General features: G+C 39.5%; 1 protein-coding gene across 1 annotated transcript in view; it reads left to right on the top strand.

Annotated features, from left to right (window-relative positions):
* LOC119417253 (metabotropic glutamate receptor 7) overlaps nucleotides 1-19,786 on the top strand; it is a 52,848-nt gene that overhangs the window by 19,314 nt on the left and 13,748 nt on the right. Inside the window, exons 4-5 of the mRNA XM_037684464.1 lie at nucleotides 1,902-2,039; nucleotides 4,956-5,156. Coding sequence (XP_037540392.1) covers nucleotides 1,902-2,039; nucleotides 4,956-5,156 — 339 coding nt within the window. The remainder of the gene's footprint in view (nucleotides 1-1,901; nucleotides 2,040-4,955; nucleotides 5,157-19,786) is intronic.

Raw genomic sequence — 19,786 nt, 5'->3', positions numbered from 1 at the left:
ACGATCTATCTATCTATCTATCTATCTATCTATCTATCTATCTATCTATCATCTATCATCTATCTGTCTGTCTGTCTGTCTGTCTGTCTGTCTGTCTGTCTGTCTGTCTGTCTGTCCGTCTGTCCGTCTGTCCGTCCATCTGTCTGTTTCTCTGACCGTCCGTTCGTCCGTCCATTTGCCCATCCGTCAGTCTGTCCATTCATTATTCATCCCTCCATCTATCTATTCGTCTTTCTCTCTGTCCGTCTGTCTCTTTGTCTGTCCACCCGTCTGTCCATTCATCATTCGTCCTTCCATCTATCTATTCGTCTGTCTGCCTGTCCGTCTGTCTCTCTGTTTTTCCGTCTGTCTGTCCATTCATCATTCGTCCCTCCATCTATCTATACGTCTGTCTGTCTGTCTGTCTCTCTGTCCGTCCACCCGTCTGTCCGTCTGTCTGTCCATCCACCCGTCCATCCATTTGTCCATTCGTCCATTCGTTCCTCCATCTATCTCTGTCTGTCTGTCCTTCTGTCTCTCTGTCTGTCCATCCATCCGTCTGTCCATTCATCCCTCCATTTATCTCTCTCTGTTTGTCTGGCTGTATCTCTCTCTCTCTCTTTCCGTCCATCTGTCTGTCCATCCGTCTGTTTGTCCGTCCGTCTGCCCGTCGTGTCTTTGTGAATCAAACACTGAAATCAAAGGACGCACATTGTTTGGACAAACCAGGCTCTTTCTGCCTAAAAAGTCAAAAGTCGTCAGGTCCTTGCTGAACTTTGTCTAATGAAAATGCCTCACACCAGAGTATTATTGTAATTTTATTAGTTTTTATGACCACTTTACAATATTTTGAATTAATCTCTGAAACAAATGCCATTACAAAATGCCTTTTTTTTTTTTTAAATAAAGTGCACTAAACGTTCTACCCTCCAGAAAAAGGAAGCAGAGATGAGGCTATTAGGCATTTGCGTTAGCTAGGACGTGCAGAATTCAGCAGAGAAATGGAACGTTCCCAGACTATTTTAAGTTCTGATCTGTGTCACGGTCCATAGAAACACTCATCATTATAAATGGAGGTCTGGTTTTTATGAAGCATTCGTTAATTAGGGCAGGTCTAGCCGGGAGAAATGCACACTGTAGAGGGGAAAAGAGAACATTATTTATCCTCGATGCATTGATGGTCGACTGAAATGAGGAGCAGCTGAGTCATTCAGCTGCAATTAGCCTTTATTACCTTTACCCAGCTGATGAGACTGGATAACAAAAAGTACAACGGCGTTAAAAAAGTGAAATGGAGATAAAAGTCCTCACTGGAAAAAAATGTGACTTCAGCAAGAAAAGTCAAACAAAGAAATAAAAAACAGCACAACAAGCAACAACTGTGTCGCTTCAGCCCCGCACAGTCTGCTGACCCACATTCGCCTGTAAAAATCCACACACAAAACACTCCATAAAGGCCTATTTTTTCCTATTTGTTGTTTGAAATCAAGCTGATGCTTGAATACCAATCTCCTCTTTAAAAGCCCATCACACTAAAAACTGATGCCTTCAGCCCGTCTGTTGTAGAGTGGAGAGAACCTGTTCAGCACCTTCAGCACCTCGCCGCCTCGGGCAACAGGCTGTGGCGCCACTTAGACAGCCTGCGTTATTTATAATGCATCCTGTTTTTAATTAATGCAATTTCCTACATGAAAGAGGTGATTAAAGTTCCACGGAGCTTCAGAGGAAGAGACTCCACTTGGGTCAGATTTTGATGAAGCAGTGTTTGTTGGTGTGCTTCCAACACCCAGCAGCACACAACTGCTACTGCCGCAGCCAAGCTGCTGCTGCTGCACAACTTCTGTTTCATTTCCTGCAGGTCACAGTGGGTTGATAATTGGTCCAGAGCTGAGCCATTCTCCTTTCCCCCCCTCTTTCCTCAGGATTTGATGAATATTTTACTGCACTCACCCTGGAGAACAATCGCAGGAACGTGTGGTTTGCAGAGTTTTGGGAGGAAAACTTTGACTGCAGGCTGCTCAGTGCTTCAAAGCGAGAGGACACCAGCCGCAAATGCACAGGTACATGAGTTTTAAATCATGAAACAATTAGGGAAATGTGTCCTGCCTTACACTAGAAAGATGATGATTAAACTGCTTATTAAAAGCTGCAGGCACCGTAGCCTGATGGGGTTTGATTCGGCCCTGCTCGTCTGTGTCTAACACCAGGTGTTTTTACCCTGCAGCTTCTGGTCAGATAAATTGTACTATTAGAATAATTAACGCACACCACATCCTTTAGTCACACTACAGTAACAGACCATCTGTTCCCAAGGCTAACATCCTGCAACTCTTACATTCCTAGTATGCTACCTTAACTATGCCACCTTGACAGCAAGCAGCTTTATTGTGTGAATGTTTATGAAGCTTTCACACTATTGTGATCCATTATTCTTCTTTACGTTTTTTTTTTGTTTTTTTTTACAATCCTGCTATGACTTTTGGTATTGGTGCAACTTTAGCTTTTGAAATATTTGGCCTTTTCTGCCACTTATTTCCTTATAGAAAATGAATTGAGCATCTTTCACATCTTTAGATTATTTACAATATTTTACTGATCCATTCACGTTTTGTGTTGGTTCAGCTTCTTTCAGCTTCTTTGTGAAAATTTAAACTTTTTTTCAGCTAATTTCAGCTGTTTTTCAGCTGTTTTTTTACTCCTTTCAGACTCATTCTGCTAACTACAACATTTTTGTGCTTCTAACTTCTTTCGTTAATTTCAGCTTGTTGTGCTTCTTTCAGCTGCTTTATGCAGCTTTCAGCTTTTACTGGTATTTCAGCTAGCTGTTTTTAATAATTTTAGCTTTTTCAGTTAATTCCACATTTTTTGCACTCATTTAAACTTTTTTTATTCTAATTCAGCAAAAATGTGCTCTCACCACTTCCTTCTCATTATTTAAGCTTCTTTCTGCCTTTTAGCTACTTTTACAATGTTTTTTCCCTCTAATTTCTGCTTTTTCAGACTTATTGGGAAAAGGTTTTCTTTCTGCTTTCTTCTGCTATTTTTTGCTTGGCCTACCTTTTCAGCTACCTTTTTAGCATTTTTTTTTTAGCTAATTTGAGCTGATTTCAGATAAATTTAAGATTTTCATTGTAATTTCTTCTACTATCAGCCTAATTAACTTCTTTCTGATAATTTCAACTTGTTATGCGCCTTTCAGCTTATTTCTGCTAGTTTCAGCTTTTTCTACTGTTTAGCTGTTTTTGTGCTATTTACAGCTTTTTCAGCCAATTCCACATTTTTAAAGCTAATTTCAGCTTTAGCCGCTCATGGTAGTTAAGCTCTTTCTGCATTTGCAGCCCCTTTTCAGCTATTTTTGTTGTTGTTGTTGTTGCTAATTTCAGTTTTTTTAAGCTAGTTTCCTAATTTCTGTGCTCATTTCTGCTTATTTTAACACGATTCAGCAAATATGTGTTCTTGTTATGCTATTTTAGGCTTGTTTATCTATTTGAGCTCCATTTAAGCATGGTTTTAGCTGCAAGTTCTTCTGCAATAAGCATTCACACTGCATTTTCGCAGGAAATGCAATTTCTCTAGTTTAAAGGAGCATTTACAAGAGAACTTGTCATAAATCTGAATAAAATCTATTCATGAAGCCATTCTGCTCCAGCACCACCTTTGTGTTGTATTAATGATGGTGTTGTTTGCAGCTGTGGTGCATCCTCATATTACCTAAGCTGCGCCTGCCAACGGCGTGACAGGCATTTCACTGCATGAATTATCTACGTGAGTGACGGCTGAGATGTGGGCCGCTGCATTAATCTTCCTTCCATTCGCGGTGATGGCAATGGCAGCGTGACACAAATGACTCTTTGCCTAAGGATTTTGTTTCCTTTAAAATTGCTTGTATAGTGTCTTTCATCATGTGTCAAAGACAAAAAGATGCTCCTCCACTTTGCTGAGTCCTACAAACCCCTCTGCAAAATGACTGTAAAACTCCCTTCTTTTCTTCAATTGCACTGAAAATGGCTGTACAGAAGCTGTTCTGCCGTCTCTTTTTTAACCTCCAACCAGGCTGATTTATCTGCACATGAAGTACTGACAGGATGGCTTTTTGCATTCCAGGACTGTTCACTGAACTCCCTGCGCAAGGCTTAGAAAATCAAAAAGGTTACGTGTGGGCTGAGACGTATGTTAAGTTTTGAGAAATGAACTGAAATGTCAGAGCAGATTGCTTCTGAGCTCCTTCGGTTAACAAAAGGACCCCGCATTCCTGTGTTTTCCTTATTAACGTGATCACCGAGCTCCCACGGACAGCTATCAGCGAGGAGAAAATACTCTTCTAGGATTCAATTTTCTCCTGATTGCATTTTTCTGTTAAATACGATAATTACAATGACAGTAATGACGATCGTAAAGCGCTCGAGCTGCGACCATTTTTAATAAAGCGTTTGAAGACACGCTTTTTACCTGCCTGAAGAAAGCTCGTCATGTAGGGAAAGCAAAAGTAGAGGTTGAGAAATATGTATTCAAACTGTGTGTTGGCGAAACCTTTCCAGCAGCTCTTACTGAAAGGGCAGCGCACTGGCAGGAGGATATAAAAGCAGGAAGCTGCTGCAGCAGAGTCTGTAACTAAAGTTCATGGCGATCTTCATCTCTGTTCAGATGGGACAAATGAGGTTCATTGTTGGCTGCCTATTACTTTGTAGCACACCAAAGTAATTCAGTCTGACTCTGCTGATTTTGTCACAAACACTTCTGTCCCACAGCTCAGCTGGAGAGCTGATATACCCCAGAATTAAAAGCGTCCTGTGATTTTCTTTAATGCATTGTCCCCTTTAGGAGTCATTCCTCCACAACTGAAGCTGAAGAAGCAGCAGCAAATGGTTGATGGGGGGATTAAGAAGATGCTGATGAGAGTTGGAGCTGAGGAAATGTGAAGTTTAATTGTTCCTGATGTGTATAGCTCAAAAGTGATTTTGTTCCCTCCCTCTCAGGTCAGGAGCGCATCGGGATAGACTCCAAGTACGAGCAGGAAGGGAAGGTGCAGTTTGTGATTGACGCGGTGTACGCCATGGCCCACGCGCTGCACAACATGCACAGGGACTTATGCCCCGACCATCCTGGCGTTTGTCCACAAATGGAGTCTGCAGATGGAAAGACTCTGCTGAAGTACATACGCAACACCAGCTTCAACGGTGAGTGACAAGATGCAAGAGCTTATTCATTGCAGGCTGCGTGAGCAGAAAAGAAACTTTTGCGGATGGAGTTTACGTGACATTTTAACTCCACCGTCGCCATAGTAACCAAGTTAAAATTAAACTCTTGGCTACTTCCTGTCACCGCAGCTATAATCTATTCTTTTAGCTCACCTGACAGCGCGATACGAACCTTGTCCTTCGTCTTTGAAGCTCCGCTTTGAACGTAGAGAGCTGAACGTGGAGGAGAACGAGGAGCGTTATGATGTCTGATTTTCTCAGGTGTTAGTCGTCAAATGCTTCCGGCCACGCATTTACATGAGACACGAGATTTGTTTCAGTTTACGAGTCTAATCTGCTGTAATTTGATAACCACACATCGTTCTAAAGATGCTCCTGCTCGAGCCACTTCTGCGCCCTGGAGGGCTTCGTTCCTTGTTGTTGTGTTTCTACGCTGCTCATTTTGGAAAAATAATAAAAATTAGAGAACCCATATCATAACAAAGACTATGAACAATAAACAAGACAAGCTTAAACACAAATAATAAGAATATTGGAAGGTAACCTCTGCGCAGCTAGAGACTGAGGCTCTAAAATCACATGTAAGAAACTGAGACAACATAATATAAATATCTAAAAAAGTTAAGTCAGGTCCTCTGGACATTAAAAAAAAAAGTCCAGAGGCCCTGACTTAACTTTTTTAGATTTTTTTCTACCTGGATTATTGAGCATGCATCAGGATATAATTTAAGTATAGTAGTCCCCCAATTATGGCGGGGGTTATGTTCCAGACACCACCGCGATAAGTGAAAAACCATGAAGTAGGAACTCTATATTTATTTTAATATTTATATACATTTTAAGTCTTTATAGACCTTTCCCACACTCTTGCAATGTTCTAAACTCTTAAACCTATGTCATTTTAACAACATACATATATGTACTGTACAGTACTGAAAAAATGTATATGAGTACTCACCAGCTCTGCAGACCAGCAGCTCGGTTCCAGTCAGGCTTGGTTCCGGTTCTGCAGACCTACCCTGCAGCGACGAAGCCCACCAGGCTGATGTGTGTGCGGATAATTGAGCTTCAGGATTATCTGCAACTTTCCTGCCAGTTCTGTGAGCTTCATAGATAGATCGCTATTTCTAACTTTACGTTGCAAAACAATCCCTACATTTCAGCAGAAAGCAGCGACCGGAAGCATTGTTGGTTTCTGGGTAGCGTAGTTCTTTTGACCTGCGTTACAGTATAGGCATATTGAAAGAAAACTACAAAATGGCGGCGCCTGTCCGAAGTAATTTTTTCCGGTAACTTTTTATCCCGTACCGTCCCGATCACGTGAGTAATATTAAAGTTGACAGTCGTGTATTGTGTGCAATCTTACGTTGAAAAAACGCAAAAGAGCGATTCCGCGAAAGTCAAACTGTGAAGTAGCGAGGGACTACTGTATAGTAAAATATTTTGTTACGTTTACTTCTAAAAAGTAAGTTATGGATAAATGATTCCAAGTAACATAGCACAAAAAGATGATTGAGTCTCCCCTCCCCTGCAGAATGTCTGTGTCACTATGTGCTTATGTGCGGGGTGTTTTTTAAATTTTTTTTAGGCTATCTTTCCTCGGCCAAGGAATAAGAGTCTGTTAGGATTTTTTTTCTCTCCAAATCCTATACATGTTGTTGTTTTCATCACTTTTTGTTTGTCTAAACAGGTCTCACTTGTTAATGAGTCTTCGAGGCTCAATTTGATTTATCTGTATAAATAAAGCTTGAATGAATGAATGAATGAATATAACCCAAAAATGATATTCAGATGGCTGAGTGGTTAGAGCAGTCGTCCTCCAATGCAAGAGTTGAGGGTTTGACGCCACCAGCAGTCACATGTTGAAGTGTCCCTGGGCAAGACAATGAACCCCTCATTTCATAGATCTAGTAGAGTGCTGTATGAATGGGTAAATGAGGACACAGATTGTAGTGTAAAGCACTTTGAGTATCTTGATCAGATACTATATAAGTATATAGTATAGTGCAATATCCATTTTACCATTTAACATATGATTTCACGTTATTCTTTGAAGGATAAATTAGATGATAGAGAAGGGTGAGCTAACTGTGGAATTAGGTTTAAATTAAAATAAAATAGGAAATTTATTTAAAAAAAAAACGACAGTGAATCTGATTAGAACCAATCCTCCAAACAAATGTTAAATTATTTAACAATACGCAACCATAACCTTTAGCAGGAAAATGTCCGACTCGGTGAAGACATTGGCCTGGATCCAGTGGTCTGGGTCCAAATCAGCGACGCTGCAGGTTATCTTTTCTCGTCCACAGAATGAGAACGCTGGAGGAACACAAATGTCAGACGTCTTTTAAAATCACTGCTGCTTGCAGGCAAACAATTCGGGTTCTGTCTCAGGTGGGTCGTAGTTGGTGTGTGTCCAAACTGTGTTTTGTAGTCCATGTAGATCCTTGGACGGAGGAAGACAGTCCTGTCTGTGTCCTCAGAACAGAACGTTCAGTTCAACAAGCCTAAACAAAACTAGCTGTTGCTTCATATTTAATAAGTCTGTTTTTAGTTGTAACTTTGCAAAAGAAAAGCGAAAAACACTGACGTTCAGTTCTGCGACGGCCAAGGTCGCCCAGCGAGGCCTTCACTGGTTATCAGGCGGTGGGAAATGCTGACGGTGAAGAAGCGTTCTCCTCCTCCAGATTGAATCAGGAGAGACCCAACAATCTGTCTTTTTGTCAAAGTCTAAAGCAGGAAGCACAGAATCATGGGGGTGGAGAGTGGAGTGGGGTGTGTGTGTGTGTGTGTGTATGTGTGTGGGGGGGGTGATAGGAGTTTTGCAGCTAAAACAGGTGATAGAGATTATACATATTTTACACAAACACTGAGGTTTGGTGACCATTTTATGAAAGGAACTTTTTTATTACGATATTTGTTCATTTCTATCAACCACTATTACCAGTGACATAAAACAAAACATTAACATAAGTGGTTAGGAGCTAAAAAGTGATTTTCAACAAAAGTTCATTTTAAATATAAATATAATTTGTAAAGTCTTTTGTCTTATTTTCTCCATCATAAGCTCAGCTGACACACTGTCAGAGTGTTTTTTAATCCAAAACAAGAGAAATAATCCTGATCGAGGTTTGAGTCACCATCGAGGCCGAACTTCTCAAAGATTATATCAGGGCAGAAGCCCAGGGCCCCGAGATTTAGGGAGCCCCAAAATGGTACTGATGCTTTTAATTAATGAACGCTACTTAGTCTATGAATGCCATGTTATGCTTTTTATTATTTTCAATGAGGTGCAAACCAACACTGATGACAAGTTTTACTCTGTAGAAGTCTACATTGAATAATGTATTTTAGTTTCTGAAGGCTTTTTGATGAGATTTTCATTTGTCTTTTTTTTTTTGAGTGGTGGCGCAGAGGCTAGAGAAGATGGGCCTGTGATTGTAAGGTCACCGGTTCTACTTCCTTAACCAACAACATAAAGATGTGGGTAGAAAAGGTGATACACCCACACTTGCCTCCACCCTCATTTGCCCCACTCTGGGCCCTTGAGCAAGGCCCTTAGCCCCCACCATCTGCTCCCGCGGGCGCCCTAGATGGCAGCTCTCTGCTCCACACAGAGAGCTGTGGTAGCTCAGTGGTCTGTGGGTGCATCAGGAAGGACATCCGGTGTAAAAACAATTGTCAAGTCTTTGTGTGAGCTGGTTCGCTGTGCCGACCCCTGAAGAAGGGAGCAGCCGGAAGAAAAAAAAAACAGTACTATGGTTTTAATTAATTACTGTAATTTGTGTATTATTATTATTATATTAATATTATTATTAATATTATTATTAATATTATTATTGTTATTATTATTATTGTAAATATTATGGGGGGGGGGGTGTAGACGACTGAAGAAAAGTTTTCTCCCATTATTCAGTTGTTTTTTTCATCTTGCAGTTTGTGCTTCTTTATTCTGCTAAATTATAACTTCTAAATTCTAAATTCTAATTCAGACAACCAACTTTTTTTCATGAAGTCAGGAGGCAGGGACTTTTTTTTTTTGTTCCTAAATGTAGATTTTGTTTTAAAACTAAAACTCTGTAGTTGTATATCCTTCCACTCTGTGTAATATCAGCAGATTAGGATTAATATCAACATGCTTGCAGTGTTTCTAGTTATTTGGTTTGCTGAATTTCTACATCTTGACTTTTCTTTCATCTTTTCTCACGACACTTTTAAATGATTTGGTCCAGAGAAAAATTGATTTCTTTGATTAAATGAAAACCTTCTGCTGGTGGTGGTCCATAATGGTAAACTTAGAGCATAAACCACGAGAGAGTGAACGTTGTCATAATTTCAGATGGTGGTTCAGTTATGTCATTTTTCTGTGCTTCAAACTTTAGAAACTCTTGACCTTGACCTCTTGACCTCTTGACCTCTTTAAGTGTTAAGTTTCTGGCAAAAACCAAAGTACATGTTCCCGTTTTTAGTTTTCTACTCCGCCTCGTAATCTGGCTGTTTTTTCCACTACTTTTCCTTTTAATTATCATTTTATCTTCACTTGTAAAAAAATTTTACACATCCTTTATGATTGTCTATTATTGTCGTTGTTGTCCACTGTTGTCATCAGTCTTTGTTAAAATCAAGTCTCGCTTGTAAATGAGTCCCCGAGGCTCAATGGGATTAACCTGTCTAAATAAAGTTTGAATGAATATAAACTCCACTTAAAACCTCAAAAATAATGTGCACATGATCATTATTATATTGTATAAGTTACTATAAATGTCCACTAGGCCCTAAAAGTAGCTCAGTCCCAGCGGCCAACACACGCTATCGTTTTCACGTGATGTCAAAGCTGCTGGGAAACTCCGACTTGGAGGGCAGGAGGTCCAGCTCTTCCATCGAGCCACGCTGGCTATAGTTTAAACATCTTCAAGAGTACATTAGCCAAAAAGCCGGATAGTTGCTGAACTATCGGATGCACTAATCGAGGTGGAGAAAGGCCAGGTGGGTGCTTTTACAGGATTCTAACAAAAAATAGAATATCCAGAGAGAACGAGATGGTGGATTTATGCCATAACTGTGCTTTTCTACCCGGGGAGGGTAAATTACCTTACCCTGTCATAATAAACTGGTATTTTCAGCCTCTGGTTTACTAGTCAGTGAGTCTGAGTTTTTGTGTGTAGGCAACATTTTAATTCACTTGAAAAGCCACAGTTTCTGTTGACATTAGATGAATATTGCTCCAAAAATGAACAATTGCATCCGGCTACAACAGGCTAAAAAGTTCCCACTAGCTTATTTTTCATGCGTAACATGACAGATGACACGCAGATTCTGTTCATATTCTGTTTTATTCATTCGTTAAAGTAACACTTTTAGACACGTGCTGAGTAAATATTTGTTGTTTTTGCCTGTAGTTGAACATTAGTCCTCCTTGAGCAGAAGGAGAGTGCTGCTGAACAATCAGCGGTGGAGAGATAATGAGAACTGATCTAACATGCACAAGAGAAAGGAGATGCAGAGCCAGCAGGGAGAGGAGTTTAAAACCAGAAGAACCTCTGTCGTTACAAATTTTCTGTTACGTACGTCTGCCACTGATCATTAAAGGCCTCTTTGAAGTACTTTGTGTTTTCGCCAAATGAGCTAAAGGAGATTCTGCTGGCTATTAGATTAAACACAGTCAGACGTCGGTATCATCTTCATGGAGGTGACGTCTGCTCATTGTAGTTCTTTTATTTATTTTTATTAGTTTTAAAGGAAGCGGTGGATCAAATGTAGCAGTCGGTTGGTTGGGTGCTTCTTTGTGTATTCTTTACTGTAGTTCGGCCTGAACAGCTGGATTTTGTTTCAGCTTCTTCCTTTTTGGATCACTTTACTGCCAATTTTCAACATAAACTATCACAAAAATAAACATCCAGTGGATAAAAATCCTTCCATAAGTAAAATCTTCAGTTGGATTTAAAGATTAAAAAACATTTAAAAGATTGTATAGTGTTTAAAGGTATTTTTAATCCTGCTGTTTTGAGTTTTTTTAGTTTTTAAAATTTTTAGTCTTTTTTTTTTTAGCCCATGTTTTATTCTCTCTAGATATTTTATATTGAAGCACTTTGAAAATGTAAAATGTAAAGTGCAGTACAAATTGAATAAATTATTATTATTATTATTATTATTATTAAAGAAAAGAAGAAATGCTTGTAGCTTTGGTACACCATGAAAAATTCCCCTCTTTTTTTTTGGTAAGATTTTTATTATTAATTAAGTCTATTACTTAAAGCAGCCTTTGTGGCATCAGAGAGCAAGTCATGCTGATTTATTCTGAACCTCCAGCACCTCTTTAGTGAGATTAATAAATCTCACGGTGTTACCGGAGGACTTTGAGTGGCGTGATAAATGGGCTAAATTTCCATCTCGTGTCATTTTTCAGGGAGAGAGCCTGAGTTTTGTTGTGTTTAGTACAAATATCCGTCCCACAGGGATCGTTTTTCAGTCAGATCTGAAAGTGTGGGAGCAGCTGCTCGAAATGAGTTGACAGTTTTCACAACAATCAGACAATTACACACCCTCAAGAAGTGATCCTGAGAGGTAACACAACGTCTCCCTTTGTTTCTCTTCATACTTTTGTCATGCATATTTTTAGTCCTGCACACAAACGCCTGATGTGCAGTTTTTTTCATGTTAGTTATTTATGAACAATTAATAATAAATGAATCATGAGATGCAAAACAACAACAAAAGTTCACTATTGTAAGCAAGTTCGGCTACATAAAAAAAGCATGCAAAATCCAATTGTTGAAGTCCACCTCTAAATATTTCTAACTTCTTAAGGTTTATATATTATTACTAAGAAGATTTCTCTGAAATGCATGAAAAAATGCAATTATTTCTCCCAAACAGGCTTGGTGATGTCAGTTAGCACTGCAGCCACAAAGAAACAGATTTCTGATTTGAATCAGAGCCGTGAAGGTCATTTTGTGTTTCGTTTGCGTCTCTCAGGGTTTTCCAGTGTCCTCTGACAGTCTGAAGTACATGTTCAGTTAACTGGGGATTTTAAATTGTTGAGAGGAGAGAGCGTGCTCATGCATGGGGGGTGTTTCTGTGTCGACCTTGTGATGGACTGTCCGGTGCGTTCACCTTGCTTCATGCTCTGTGACAGCTCCACCACCCAGGTGACCCAGAACTGGTCCCAAAATATGAATTATTCTATTTTAGTCGCTGCTCCTTTACCGCCTGTTCAGATTTTGCTGTGTTGTATAGATTTATTATTCCGTAATATTTCACTATAGCTTCTCTGACTGGAAAACTAAGAGGAAGCAGAGATTTGAATAAATCTGAATCCTGGTTGCAGACATCACTGAATTCTGCAGATTAAAAAAAAAAAAAACTATTAAAATACTGTACAATACAACATATTATGGTGCACATTTGTTTGACTAAATCAAATGTTTGTATTAACATAAAAGTATTAGATTTAAACTGCTGAACATGCATGTAGTGAATTCAAAGCTAAACTTGACTGATTGACGTGAAAACATATTTTAATCAGTCAAACGTTGGCTCTGGTGTGGGTCTCTTCAATCTGGCAGAAATTCTGTTGGATATGTGAAGATTTAAGTGGGTAAGGAGAGGTTAGAGTTCTGGCAGAACTTCATAGTAGTTAGTATCTTACCTGTAGTAGATGGCAGTCAGTGTCAGGATCTGTATGTTTTGGTTATTTCTTGACAGTCTTTTGTTGGGATTCATGGTTTGTTCATTTCTGGTCAGTAAGTTTGTTTTCTGTGTTTTGTGATTATCGTGTTTAGTTCTCTTTTGTTGTTTAATTCAGTTCGATTCAGTTTATTTCTATAGCGCCAAGTCACAACAGAAGTCATCTCAGGGCACTGAACAGAAACATTCACATACATGAAAAAGCAAATTAGTAAAGTTCTCTATCTAAGGAAGCCAGCAGATTGTGTTGAATCTTCACCTCGTCGCAGTCTCCCATCCTGAGCAAGAACAAAGGCAACAGTGGAAAGAAAAACTCCCTTTTAGCAGGAACAAACCTCCAGCAGAACCAGGCTCAGGATGAGCAGCCGTCTGTTTTGACCTGCCGGAGTTTGAAAGGACAGGAAGGAGAAACAAACAAACAGAATGGCAGGTCCAGATGTACTTTCTATAGGAGGAAAGACAAACAAAAACATGTTAAGGATAGAAATAATTACAAATACAAACAGATCAAGTAAAGACAGCAGCAGAGGGGGGACATGTGGTCAATTTGTCCTCCATAAGTTCAAGCCTATAGCAGCATAACTAAAGGCTTGTACACACGGGCGGACCTCAGTCTGCACGTAAACTGTGCGCACTGTCCGCAGTGGGTTGAGACTTCATACTCGAGCTTCCACCCTGAGCGGCTGCAGACCAGCTCTGCAGGCAAGGAGTGTTTACCTTCGGGACAAATTGAGGTTGCCGATTAGTCATTTGCTGACACGCCTACTGGATTGATAGACAGGTCACAAAAAAAAAAAAAAAGAGAGCTGGCAGCAAGCAGCAGTGGTGTTCTGTGTTTATATGTTGTTAATAAAAAGTTCTAAAAAGTACAAATAAAAACCAGGGAGCGCTGGCCCTGCAGCCCACACATCAGACCAGCCCACCAGGAAATCTCCAGACCCTCCTGCAGCCACGCTGGACCTGAGTTTAATTTGCTTGTGACAAATTCCTTCATTTCTCACCATTTCAGTCATGGCGTCAACGGACGAGGAGGAAGAGATTGCTTGCCTTTTGGCAAAAAAAAAAAAAAAAAAACTAAAGAAAAGGCCAGATCAGGGATGAAGAAGAGGAATTTAATACATTGGTGTCGCATACAAAACAGTCCGTCGCCAGGCAGTTTATTGTGTGACACAGAGTACACGCACACGGTCATAAAACTTAAGCCTTGCACGGACATGCCCTTCGGGCGTCCACTTCGACGCTAATCCGATACGTGCGGACCTCCACGGACTGAGGTCTGCCTGAGTATGAGGGAGCTTTAAGGGATAGCTCAGGAAACCCAAGCTGGCCCTAACTATAGGATTTATCAAAAAAGAAAGTCTTCAGCCCAGTCTTAAAACTGGACAATGTGTCAAACTCACAGACAGAAACTGGAAGTTGGTTCCACAAGAGAGGAGCCTGATAACTGGAAGATCTTCTTCCCATCCTGCTTTTGGAAACTCTAGGAACCACAAATAAACCTGCAGTCTGAGTGTGAAGTTCTCTGTTAGGAAAATAAGGAACAATAAAATCAGTAATATACTGTAAGATGGAGCTAGGTTGTTGAGAGCTTTGTAGGTTAGAAGTAAGATTTTGAATTCAGTTCTGCATTTACTAGGGAGCCAGTGGAGAGAAGCTAAAACTGGAGTGATATGATCTCGCCTATTAACTCATTAAACTTTGGTAGCAGCATTTTGGATCAAATGAAGACTTTTTAACGAAGTTTAGTCTGGGGGTGTCTAAACCTGGTCCTTGAGGGCCAATATCCATATGTTTCACTTGTTTTTCTGCTCCAACACACCTGATTCATGGCTGATTTACCTCTCCATGTTCTGCAGAATACTATCAACCTCTCATTGATTCAAACCAGTTGTGTTGGAGCAGAGAACCCTCTAAATCATGTAGGATAGTGGCCCTTGAGGACCAGGACTGGACAGCCCTGGTTTACTTCTTCTGTGCCACAAGCCACTTCTCCTCGGTCAGTATTTTTCCAGTCCTCTCGCCACGCTCAGCTCCACCTGCGGTCCTTTGAAGGACGTTCTACTGAAACATGTTGCGAGATGAGCCATATTAATTATACCCAGTCTCAAACACTATCTACAGTGGCAGACAGGTGCAAACAGACACACAGCAAACACATGAATGATACAAACTTCAAAACAAATACAAAATACACTCTAACAAACAAACAAACAAAAACAAATTCAACAGAAAAATACTGCAAAAGAAAAATTCTGCAATCACAGAAAAAAAAAAAAATAGAAGAGAAAACAATACAAACAACAAAATAACTGCAAGGAAAACATTTAAACTCGCTCCATAAAACTAAAGTGCACCAGACGAGTAGGGGGATTCGACCCCCCAAGTCATTTGGGACCAGACCCTGTAATGAGAGCTGAGTGGCCACTGGCCAAAAAGTGGCTTATTTTAAAAGTTTTAATGTGCATCAAGTACTTAAAGCTGCAATATATTTTATTTTAAAGAGAAATGTCTTCTGGTTATTTTAAGCCTGATCGTACAAAAATTGGAACACCGGAGCTGCAATTGTCTTGAGAATGATGGTACCCCCAATAATTTACAGCAAAATCTTAAATAGCACTGTTTTGATTATGTACAAAGTATCTAAAGACCATATTTTCTGTCCTAATTTATCCATAACATATTGGCTTTAAGGTAGTAAATGTTGACTTCACAAAGATTAGTGAACTTGGTTGAAAATATTTAGAAATAAGGCAAAAATAGTTTAAAAACTAGCCTCTTTTGCAAACTGCTAGATCTTATATACTTATCCAAACACCATAACCACCACTACAATTACTGGAAGTATTTACACTTTACAGTGGCAGGTCTTAGGGATGTGCCAAATCATCTTAGCTATACTTACTGCTTGTTTTGAACCTCTACTCCCTAAACCAGAAAAATTTCATATTGTGGAAAAAAAAAATTCTAATGCTTTTTTTTCATGTTTATCTTATTATAATGTCTGGTTTTACTATGAAATAGCAAATCACATGATTTAAAGCCATTGTGTAACTAATGTTTAGCAGAGTTTCTAACTTGCAGTTGTTTTGGTGGGGATTAGTGTTTTTGGTATTTGCAGCAGTTTTTCCATTGCATTTGTTTTCTTCTGTATATTTTCTGTGGTTGCAGTATTTTTATGTTGCATTTGATTTTTGTTTTGGAGTTTGCATCATTCATGTGTTTGCTGCACTTTTATCTGTTTACTGTGCATTTCACCGTTGTTTGCACCTGTTGGCCACCATAACTATCTGATGCAAAAGTAATGCATAAAAAAAATTCACATGATGTTTGCTTTAACTGCTCTTTTTTTAAATTTTTTTATCAATTTTAAAACTTTGTTTTTCACGTAGAACAAATTGCACACCACTGTGAAGTGTGCTGCAACACAACCAGTCTTCAGTGATAATAACCACTTATCTGTAACTTTTGTGTTAGACAGTTGTTTAAGCAACGTTAAAAAAATTACAATATTTAATCCATCCATTTGAAATACTGGAGGATATTGTTTGTTTAAGTTTGAGATGTTTTAGATGGCAACATTTACTCCTAACCCTCTAAATGTGTTCTGACCAGTATGACTGTTTTAGTGGTGTTCTTTCTGGAAACATTGTTTCTTTAATCTGATTTAATTAGGAGTTAATGACGTCTGCAGAAGTCATTTTAACAGAAAAATGAATCATGATCATTTTAATTAAATTTTGGATGTTTTACTTAACATTTGTCACAATCTTGGTGTTCCCGGTCACAAACGGCTGATCTTTAGAAATGTTGTGTGAGAAATTAGCTGAATAGATATGACGTCAGCTAAAAGACATGAACATTCCCCACACCCTCATCTTCATATGTTTTTGAGTGGACACACACTTCACTCCTCCTTTTGTAGCTTCCATGGAAACACCTGCAGAAATCTGTCCCTAGCAGCATCTTTTCCCAACAAGAAGCGAGAAAGGCACCTGATGTGAAGGATGTGAGTCAGAAGTTAAAGATGGCTCAGAATAATCCGGACCAGGAGACAACAGATGTGGAACAATGAGTGATGAGGAGCAGGGTCCTGCTGAGGCTGCAGTCACAATCTGTTCAAACAATGAGAATGCATCTTTTCATTTTTTCCAGCCGTTAATAAAAATTGAAATGCTTTAAAAACAAATGTCCATGACAAACTTTGACACACAGTAATCTTTGAAAACTAGCACGTTGTTTCATCTGTAAATGTGCTGTAGTCCAAAAACTGCATGATTAATCTTTCTTACTCAAAGTTAAGTTGTATGAGCTTTGATCAATAAGGCCTGCAGTCCACTATGAAATATTGGTAAGACCATGTCCCCTGCAGCTGAGGGATTTTTAACAGAAAACATTTTGTAGTTTTCAAGAGGAGTGCTGTTCTGGACTGTATTAAATCAGAGAATACAAGTAAACGTGAATGTTTTTGGTGCAAGAATTTCAAGTGGGTAGAAGTTGCATTGCATAAGAACAGAGCTAGAATACATACATATACATACATATATATATATATATATATATATATATATATATATATATATATATATGGGTACCGATTTGATGTCGTTGGTCCAAGGAGTTGATCCGGTGACCTTTCAATCACAGACCCACCTTCTCTAACCTCTGCACCACCTGTATAATAGTGGTGGCCACCTTGGGTTTTGACGTGGCAACCCAAGTTTCGATAAGGATCTTTCTGACATCTTGATGCAGCATCACACAAAAATGGAAGTCATCAAGTTGCTCATTTTTTAAGTTATCACGCTCACAGGGCAAACAGGCAGCTGGAGGGTATTTGCAGTTCCTTGTACGCTGCTTGATTGGAAACAGCAGACAGAAGATCTAAATTTGTACTGCTCATAAGAAAACAGGTGGATATAAAGATCTTTCACAGCATTACGAGATTATAATACATGAAGCGCTGTGGATTTATAATCTAATCTTTCAAGGCAATCGTTTATGACCTGGAACGCAAGTAAGGAAATGGACTACTTTGAAATACAGTGTGCAGTTCCACTACAAAACAAGCCTGGACTAACTTTAAAATGCAAATTCACAAACACTTACACACAGGCAGTTTAACGCACCGTTTCATCACAAATGCAGATGAATTCTTCACTGAAAGAAAAGTAAAGAAGATCGTTTCTCAAAGAAAAATGTGTCCCTGCTCCTCTGTCACTGACTTGGACAAGAGTTTGATTTGATTAAGTGGCTCGGTTTAAAGTGAAGCTGCCTGTGATAGATAATTCATCCTATCACATATCAAGTTTTTTTCCTTGTCTGCGCCTGCCTGGATCCAAAAGCTTACCAGCGACGACTTCCCAGATGGTTGTGCACAGTGAACCATCTGGTACGACAGGTTAGGTATTTATGGCAGCAGGCTAGTATATACGTGGGAGGAAGCCTCGTTATGACCAAGCATAGAGGAGATGCATGGCACAGCAATAAAACAACTATAAAATATACATAAATCACAATAAAGAATTGCAGTAACAATTTCAACTAAAGCGTCTTCAAATGTAATTCAAATTAAATTATTCCCAGAGGACAAAAATAAAAAGCCCTGGAGATTTTAAATTAGAAATCCTAAAGTTATTGTTCCTTCCAAGTCACTCAGTCCAGCAATTCATACACAGGAAGTGGTAAAAAAACAAACTTTTGTCCGTGAGCTGGAGCCGTTCTCCAACACGGTCGCTATGGCAGCAGTGCAGAGTACCAGCAGCCAAGAAAGCATCCGATTTTAAGGTGGAACAACAAATCAACAGAATGTATAGAACAGCTTGTGCAGCGCTGACACAAAATAAAGCCTTAACTAAGTGTGGATTAATGCCTTTGATTAGGAACTGTGTCCTGTCTCAACCATCCAGGTTGTTCGTGACGCCTCTCTTGATTCTCTGAAAACATTCATAGAAGTGTAGCAGGGGCAAAAAAAGAAAGGAGGCTCGTTTTTACCAGAGCCAAAAATAAGATTTCCATCTCTTCCTGCCTCGCTGTTATATCCTCCAACCTTTTTACTCTACTGGAGCTCCATCAGACGTCTCTCTCACTGCCCCTTATTGCATTTAGGCGAGAACCGCACGCATTATCTTGTGTATGTGCCTCTGCTAATGTATGTTTGAGAGGGAAGGAGTGTAAACCTCCTTAGCTGATCTCCCCACTGTGCTGGAGTCACAGAGCCGAGGAGTGAGAGGCAGGGGGAAAAGAGGAGGAAAAAAAAAAGAGAGGAGAGAATAATGATGCGAGAGAAACACAGCAGTGGATCCCTGGTCCACCCACGCTGCTTAGCACAGCTCAGCAGCAGTGCACTTTTGTCATGTCTTAGTTCACAGCCACATTCAAATGCATGAATCTTTCATCTTCGACAGCGCTCGCGCCGAGGAGTCTGCGAAGACCATTTTGTTCCCTTGAACATATCAGCTAATAGAAAACAGGAATGCATTTTTGATGCCTCTTAATGCGCACGCACAGAAACAGCACTTAATTATTTGCTCTAAACCCGAGGAGGGCCCGAGCGCCCAATCATCCGGTGAGTGACGGTGTGTTTGTGCGCTCACTGTATGCAGGATTTTGCTGAGACACGGAGTCAGAATGGCAACTCTGGCGCAGCGTTTCCTCACAGAAGTCAATACGTTGTCAACGTCTACATGCAGCGTGTCAACAAGTTTGGCTGTCTGTGCAGTTGAAAGCTGCAGTGACAGGATGGTGACTGCCACCCACAGAGTTTTAATGGATATATATATGGATATACATATATATATGTTTATATATATATATATATAAACATATATATATGTATATATACATATATATATATATATACATATACATATATATATATATATATACATATATATATATATATATATACATATACATATACA

This window comes from Nematolebias whitei, chromosome 11, assembly GCF_014905685.2.
Source record: "Nematolebias whitei isolate Nwh7 chromosome 11, NemWhi1, whole genome shotgun sequence".
Classification (NCBI taxonomy): domain Eukaryota; kingdom Metazoa; phylum Chordata; class Actinopteri; order Cyprinodontiformes; family Rivulidae; genus Nematolebias; species Nematolebias whitei.
Note: the sequence above shows the minus strand (reverse complement) of the source record. Positions and strands in the feature narration are given on the sequence as shown.